The sequence below is a fragment of the Dipodomys spectabilis genome, unplaced genomic scaffold (assembly GCF_019054845.1).
Source record: "Dipodomys spectabilis isolate Male_0828 unplaced genomic scaffold, ASM1905484v1 ptg000054l, whole genome shotgun sequence".
Classification (NCBI taxonomy): domain Eukaryota; kingdom Metazoa; phylum Chordata; class Mammalia; order Rodentia; family Heteromyidae; genus Dipodomys; species Dipodomys spectabilis.
Genome location: NW_024870731.1, coordinates 230,701 through 237,981, shown reverse-complemented (window position 1 = coordinate 237,981; position 7,281 = coordinate 230,701). Strand labels below are relative to the sequence as shown.

The window sequence follows — 7,281 nt, the reverse complement described above, 5'->3', positions numbered from 1 at the left end:
TGACTCACAGGTCACAACACAGGAAAGGATGTTACCATGAGAGAAGCTGGGTTGATGACAAAGACCGTGGGAAATCCTTGATTCTCGGTGTGGCAGGTTGGTAGGAGGCCTCCTTGGCTCCTGTGAGTGGGATGACAGTGGCAGACATTCCATTCTCTGAGGGTCATTTAAGGAACATTTGTTCTTTGGATACATGACAGTGCTTTTCTTCCTACCTGACTGCAAGAGCAAGATCAGTGGGCTGGGAACATCAAAGAAACATCAAAAAAAGCCCAGGAACTTAGGCAGGAGACTTAGCCCAGGAACTTCTGGCAAGGAGATTGGAACTAAGTGTTCTGAAGAAGATACCAGAAGAGACCAGAGAGCAATGTCTTTTTCCTCCTACCCATCCAACTCCTCAGCCCAGAGGTTTCTCAGACTCAAAGGATGTTTCCCTCCTCCCAAACTGGTCTTCATCCAGAAACCTTTTAAGCTGCCTCTCACCTCCAGGTTGTCCTTGACCTTGAAGAAGAAGCATCTCTTCCTTTACCCAGCTGTCTTCATCTCCTGTCCTTTTTCCCATGCTCTAAGAGAATTACCACCGAAGCCTGTTCTTTCTACCTCCTCTGCATTTACCAGAACAAGTGTCAAGGGCCAGGGTTAATCCAGAAGCATCCTTGTCCAAGGACCAGCTGGAGTGTTGCAACCCACTGACTGGGTAAGATTGAGACCTGGTTGTTGAACCAGGGGACCGGGGCGGGGGTGGGGGCTGGGGGTGGGGGTGACTGTAGGTAGCTGATTAGCGGTGTGGCCTTGGGTAGGTGCCTTGTCTCTCAGCATCAGCTGACTACAGTAGTCAGCTCTTAGAGGATAGAAAAGGTGCCTAGGAAGATTGGGGAATTCTGGAGGCTCTGGGAAGGAATGGATAGTCACTCTAATGTTGAGCTGTCTCTCCAACCACCTTAATTTTGACACAGGAGGAATGACACCAGCTGGGGTCCAGCTCCTTTTCCTCCAGCTTGTTCTAGGGCCAACTCTGGTCATGGACAACAGGCTACATACCGCCATCAAGAACTTCCGCAGCTTGCATTTGGACTATCCCAGAGTGGTGTATCCAAGGGGTTTCCGTGGCTACTGCAATGGTCTTATGGCCTATGTGAGGGGCAGAATGCAAGACTGGTTTTGTCCAAAGATCCATTATGTGGTCCATGCCCCCTGGGAAGCCATCCAGGAGGACTGCAAGCATAGTGAGAGCTTCTGTGAGAACTACAATGAATACTGCACACTCACCCAGAGCTCCTTCCCTATCACAATCTGTACCCTGGGCTCTAAACAGCCGCCCACCAGCTGCCGCTACAATAGCACCCTAACCAACCAAAGGCTCTACCTGCTCTGCTCCCGAAAGTATGACGGTGAACCCATAGGTGTCATTGGCCTCTACTAGGGAATTTTAATTCCCAAACCACCCCCACTTCCTACAGACCACTGCAGGTCTGCTTGTTCCCTTTCCCAAATTTTGCTTCCCACAAGTTTTCTTCCTTCCCTCCCTTTCTTTACTCTCTCTCTCTCTCTCTTTCCTTTCTGTGTGTGCCAGTATTGGGCTTGAACTCAGGGTCTGGGGGCTGTTCCTTCACTTTTTCTCTTAAGGCTATTACTCTATCAAGTTGAGCCACATCTCCAACTTCCAGCTTTCTGGTGGTTATTAGAGATAAAAGTCTCATGGACATTCCTGCCTAGGCTGAATCTTTTTTTTTTTTTTTTCTCCTTGAACTTGGAGCTTAAACTCAGGGCCTAGGTGCTGTCCCTGAACTTCTTTTTCTCAAGACTAGTACTCTACCACTTGAACCTCAGTGCCAGTTTCAACTTGTTCTGAGTAGTTTATTGGAGATATGAGTCTCACCGACTTTTCTACCTGGGCTAGCTTCGAGGTGCAGTTCTCAGATGTCAGCTTCCTGAGTGACTAGGATTACAGGCATGTGCCATGGGTGCCTGTTTTTTTTTTTTTGTTGTTGTTGTTGTTTGTTTTGTTTTCTTTTCTACGGATGTCCAAGGTAGACAAAGCTCCTCCCAAGAGACCAGGAGGCTAGGGAAATATTTAGAGCTTTGATAACTGCAATCAAACTTTTAGGCTTTTTCTAGCTTGTTTACCACCTTCTGACCACTCCTACCACCATCCTCCCTCTCCTAGCGACAGTAAAACCCACCCAAGAAGCTGACTATGTCCAGTTGGCAGTGCCTGTCCATTCCTGTGCCAGATCCTGACTCCTGGACAGAGGCCTAGGGCCCCAGCTCACACCATAGCAACAGGCACCCAGCTCCAGTGTCCTTGCTTCCCATCTCAGTCTTTCCATTTCCCCTGTAACCCTCTCCTCCCCATTACAATGAGTAACTCCAGATCTAGGAGACCCTTAGATATACTTTAACCTCACTACCCCACATCCCCTCAATTGCCAGCCTGCTCTTTATGAAATCACAGATTTGTTTCTCTTCATATACTTCTCCTTTCCTCCTTTCTTCTACCATGGAGCCCAGAGTTTTCATCTATACTTCCAAACTGCCTTTCTTTTCTCAAAAAACCCCTCTGTTTTCCATCCTTTCTCTTTGGCCCACTGGAATTTCAAGTTACCTTCTCTCATCCATTCCTGTCTGGTTATTTTTTTCCTTTTCTTCCTAGGAGGTCCTCCCAACGTCACCCAGGTTTCAGGTTCTGCTGCTATGAAGGCAATGAAGCAGGCTCAGCCACAGCTCTAGTCATAGTTTTAAAACTACAACTGAGCCAGGTGAGGTGGCTCAAGTCTAATTCTAGTTACTTGGGAAGTAGAGATCAGGTGATTACTGTTCCAGACCAACCCCAGAAAAAAAATTCTCCAGACTATCTCAACAAATGGCTACATGTCATACTTTGTGCTTGTATCCCATCTGGGGTGAGTGTTGGGGGGAACCCATGGCTGAGTGAATTGGCTAGTGCCTGTCATTCCCAGCAACACAAAGAAGTCTCACTAGAAAGATCACAGCCATGGCTCAGACAAAAAGTGAGACCCTGGGGCTGGGAAGGTGGCTCAGTGGTAGAGTGCTTGCCTTGCATGCATGTGGCCCTGGGTTCGATTCCTCAGCACCACATAATCAGAAGAAAAAAAAAAGCTGGAACTAGCCCTGTGGCTCAAGTGGTAGTGCGCTAGCCTTGAGGTGAAGAGCTGAGGGACAGCGCCCAGGCCCAGAGTTCAGGCCTACGACCGGACCCAAAAAAAAAAAGTGAGACCCTACTATGAAATATATCAATGCAAAAAGAGGCTGGAGGTGTGGCTCAAGTGTTAGGGTATCTACCTACCATTCAATTTCCTATACGTGAGTTCAAATACTGGAGGAAACCAAGTGAAAGATGCATACGAGCAGGGAGCCGGTGGCTCACGCCTGTAATCCTAGCTACTCAGGAGGCTGAGATCTGAGGGTCGCAGTTCAAAGCCAGCCTGGGCAGGAAAGTTGATGAGACTCTTATGTCCAATAAACCACTAGAAAACCAGAAGTGGCGCTGTGGCTCAAGCGGTAGAATGCTCGCCTTGAGCTGAAGAGCGCAGGGACAGCGCCCAAGCCCAGAGTTCAATCCCCATGACCAACCAAAAAAAAAAAAAAAAAAGAAAGCCAACAGTAAATGAAAGTTTAGGAAAAAAAAAGATGCATAAGATCTCTCTGTATTTTTTCAACTTCTTGTGAATCATGTCAAAATAAAAAAGGTTAAAACACGTCTGACTCAATTATGATTTAATTCCTCTTTCTGCTCTTGGAGTCCTGGTGGCCATCTCCCTCTGACCATCCTCCTAGGCTGTTCTGAGTGGTCAGAAAGGTCTGAATTGTATGGCTGCCATGATTGAGGTGGGGGTGGGGGGGGGCGCAAAACCCAGTTTAGGGCTGTGTTAAAAGTGGATTCACCCTTCCCCTGGCTGTACATGGTTTTATTACTCTCCTAACAAAACCTGACTTTCAACAGATGAGGAAAGTGGGAGACACAGGAAAGGGTCTATTCAGAGATACCTAGGTCACAGCATATGAAACAAGAAATTCGCTACTTCTTTTGGGGAGGAAGGAAGGATGGGGTACCAAAGATATGTGAACACAGGGAGCAAATACTTTGCCTTTACATCTGGTTTATCTCTAAATATATTCTTTGGAAGCAGTCGCTAAACAGAGCAACTTATGGCTGGTAGGTATAAAGCTTTGCAGGATAGAAGGCTGAAAACCCTGACTCTTGGGATTTTTCTCCCCATTTCTACCAACAGGTTAATCTGTCCCTTGCTCTTATTAACCCAACCTCATTGGCTGATGCATACAGAGATGTATATTATTTCCTAGACTCCTTTGGGTTAAAAATGAGGAGTTAGAGTCTGGCACCACTGGCATATGCCTGTAATCCTAGCTACTCAGGAGGCTGAGATCTGAGGATTCTGGTTCAAAAATCAACTCAGGCAGAGAAATCTATGAGACTCTTATCTCCAATTAACCACCACTAGAAATATAGCAGTAGCACATAGAGCACCAGCCTTAAGTTAAAAAGCTAAGGGACAATGCCCAGGCCCCGAGTTTAAGTCCTAGTACTGGCACAAAAATAAGTAAGTAAATAAATAAAAAAAATAAAGGTGAAGGGTCAGGGGACCAGCAGGCTAAAGTGAAGCTTTTACTTGCTGCTCTTCTTGCCATCATTGGTGCCAGCACTCTCGTGGCCTGAGTTGCCAGTCTCCACATATCTTCAGTACCCTTGCCCTTGCCATTTTCATCTTTGTGGGTGCCACTGTTCTTCTTGGTATATGTCAAACTACATCCACTGATGTTGATTTCTGCAAGCCAGAGGATAAGTTTAATTCTCCCAACAAGTGCTCAGAGCTCTTGTTCTGCTTCTGTTTCTTACTTGCCATGCTGCTTCCTCAGGGCAGATGTAGCTGTGACCAGGAGTTCTGCAGTGGGAATGTGATATAGAGATGTGTGTGGTATGTGAGGAGGAAAGGCAGATGCTTATCTTTCCAGAGGAGTTATTCTGACCAGGTTTCTACCTGAGGACTTCAGCCCCTAATCCAGAATAGAAAGGTTGCTACTCTATAGAGGGAACAATAAGGAAGAGAGTGGGTGAGAGGCAGTAGGTATGAGATTAAACCTTAAAGGAGGAGATGGGGACCAGGTATCAAGTTCTCAATGCACATATCTCCCCAGAACCACCAACTCCTAGATGCCTGAATACTGGTTATTTGGAAATGAATCTGAATTGAATTAATAAAATAGTTATATTTGGCCAATCATGGAATAGGCCTCTATGACCTCACAGCTTGGTATCCCCAAATTGCTATTGTGTACCCTGGTCATTACTTCCCCTTTCTGGGTCAGTTTCTGCTGTTTCCCAAGTTATAGAGTTCTCAGAGTTTGGATACTGGAGGATGAGAGCAGGGACTAAAGCAGGAGAGATATAGGAAAGAAGGCTCAAAGGCTACGAATAAAGATCATCACTCACTATTAACAGCAGTGGCTGGGTTCTTGTCCTGCATGGATGAACAGATGTCCTCCAGAGTTTCATCTGGACTCTTCTTGAACTACTTTTGGCCCAGCTCCTTTATTGTCTCTTAATCGTGTGTGTGTGTGTGTGTGTGAATAAGACAAACACACATATGTGCACTCAAGCACACATGGGCACAGCCAGTCCTGGGACTTGAACTCAGGGCCTGGGTGCTATTCCTTAGTTTTTCCACTCAAGGCTAGCATTCTACCACTTGAGCCACATCTTCACTTCTGGCTTCTGGTGGTTAGTTGAACATAAGAATCTCAAGGACGCCAGGCGCTGGTGGCTCATGCCTATAATCCTAGCTACTCAGGAGGCTGAGATCTGAGGATCGCATTTCAAAGCCAGCCTGGGCAGGAAAGTCTGTGAAACTCTTATCTCCAATAAACACTCAGAAAACTGGAAGTGGTGCTGTAGCTCAAGTGGTAGACTACTAGCCTTGAGCTGAAGAGTTGAGGTACGCGCTCAGGCTCAGAGTTCAAGCCCCATAACTGACAAAAAAAAAAAAATCTCAAGGACATTCCTTCCGAGCTGGCTTTGAACTACAATAGTCAGATCTCAGTTTTTTGAAAAGCTGAGATTATAGACGTCAGCCCCTGGTGCCTGGCTGATGTAACAAGGTTTGCGCAGCTTGGAGAAGTCTTATTATTTCAGTGCCATTGCTTAACAATTCATTGAAGATGGCAAATCAGTGGAATAATTGCTCTGTTTTGATGCCATGGTCAATTTGTGGTGGGGGAAGGTAATGAAGAGCCTCAAGAGTGAGAGAAGAGGGAAAGGGAGAACTGAGGAGTAATGCCTTACTTCTATCCAGAGGTCCTCCTCCATCCTATCTACAGCAGCTACCAAGTTCCTTCTTCCTTACAATACAGAGACTAATATCCATGCTAATATTGAATAATCCCATTTCCTCATCGTTTTGTGTATCTGAGAGTGTCTGGATAATGTATGATCTTTCCCAGTCTTTGTGTCCAAGGGAGTAGCTGGCAGGGAAGATGTGGCAGTGATGATGTCACAGTGCTCATGTGATATCTCTTGTGGTTCCAGTTAGACCTTTGTCTTTAAGGCATAATCTTGCATGCTGAATTGAGTAATTTGTCAACCTTTGTCAAATCCCTCATCATTTCAGCCCAATTTACCCATCCTCTGGGTCCTAGTCAAATTGTCTTATGCTTTCCTTAGAAAAAAGCTGAGGAGGACCTAGAGAAGGTATTCTTAGCCCAGGAAAGCTGCCATAGGCAAGTGTAATAACAAAATTCACTTCTCATGGTTCTCAAGGTTTCAAGATGCTGGTACCAATCCATTTGGAGTCTGGTGAGGGCTACTTTCTGGTTTAGAGCTGGTGCCTTACTGTGTCTTCATATAGTTGGACAAAGGAGCAAAACCTTTTTCTGTGTCTGTCCCTATTCATAGGGTCTGGCACTCAGGAAATCTAATCATAACTTTCCAAAGGCCCTACTTCCTAATACTATCATTCTGATGAATTTTTATTTTAATATGTGAATTGTGAGAGTACACAAACATTCAGCCCACAACAGTCAAGGTTGACAACAACATCTGTGCTGGGCACCATGGCTAATGTCTATAACTCTAGTTACTTGAAAGGCTGATAACTGGGTATCAGTGTTTGAAGTCAGCCCAGGCAAGAAAGTCTGTGAGACTCTTTTTTTTTTTTTGTCAGTTGTGGGGCTTGAACTCTGGGCCTGGGCGCTGTCCCTGAGCTCTTCAGCTCAAGGTGAGTGCTCTACCACTTGAGCCACAGC

General features: G+C 45.8%; 1 protein-coding gene across 1 annotated transcript; it reads left to right on the top strand.

Annotated features, from left to right (window-relative positions):
* The first annotated feature begins 961 nt into the window (after nucleotides 1-961).
* On the top strand, nucleotides 962-1,423 carry Rnase13 (ribonuclease A family member 13 (inactive)). The gene has a single exon (XM_042679755.1). It carries the CDS (start codon nucleotides 962-964, stop codon nucleotides 1,421-1,423), a length of 462 nt encoding a protein of 153 aa, XP_042535689.1.
* Nucleotides 1,424-7,281: the final 5,858 nt, after the last annotated feature.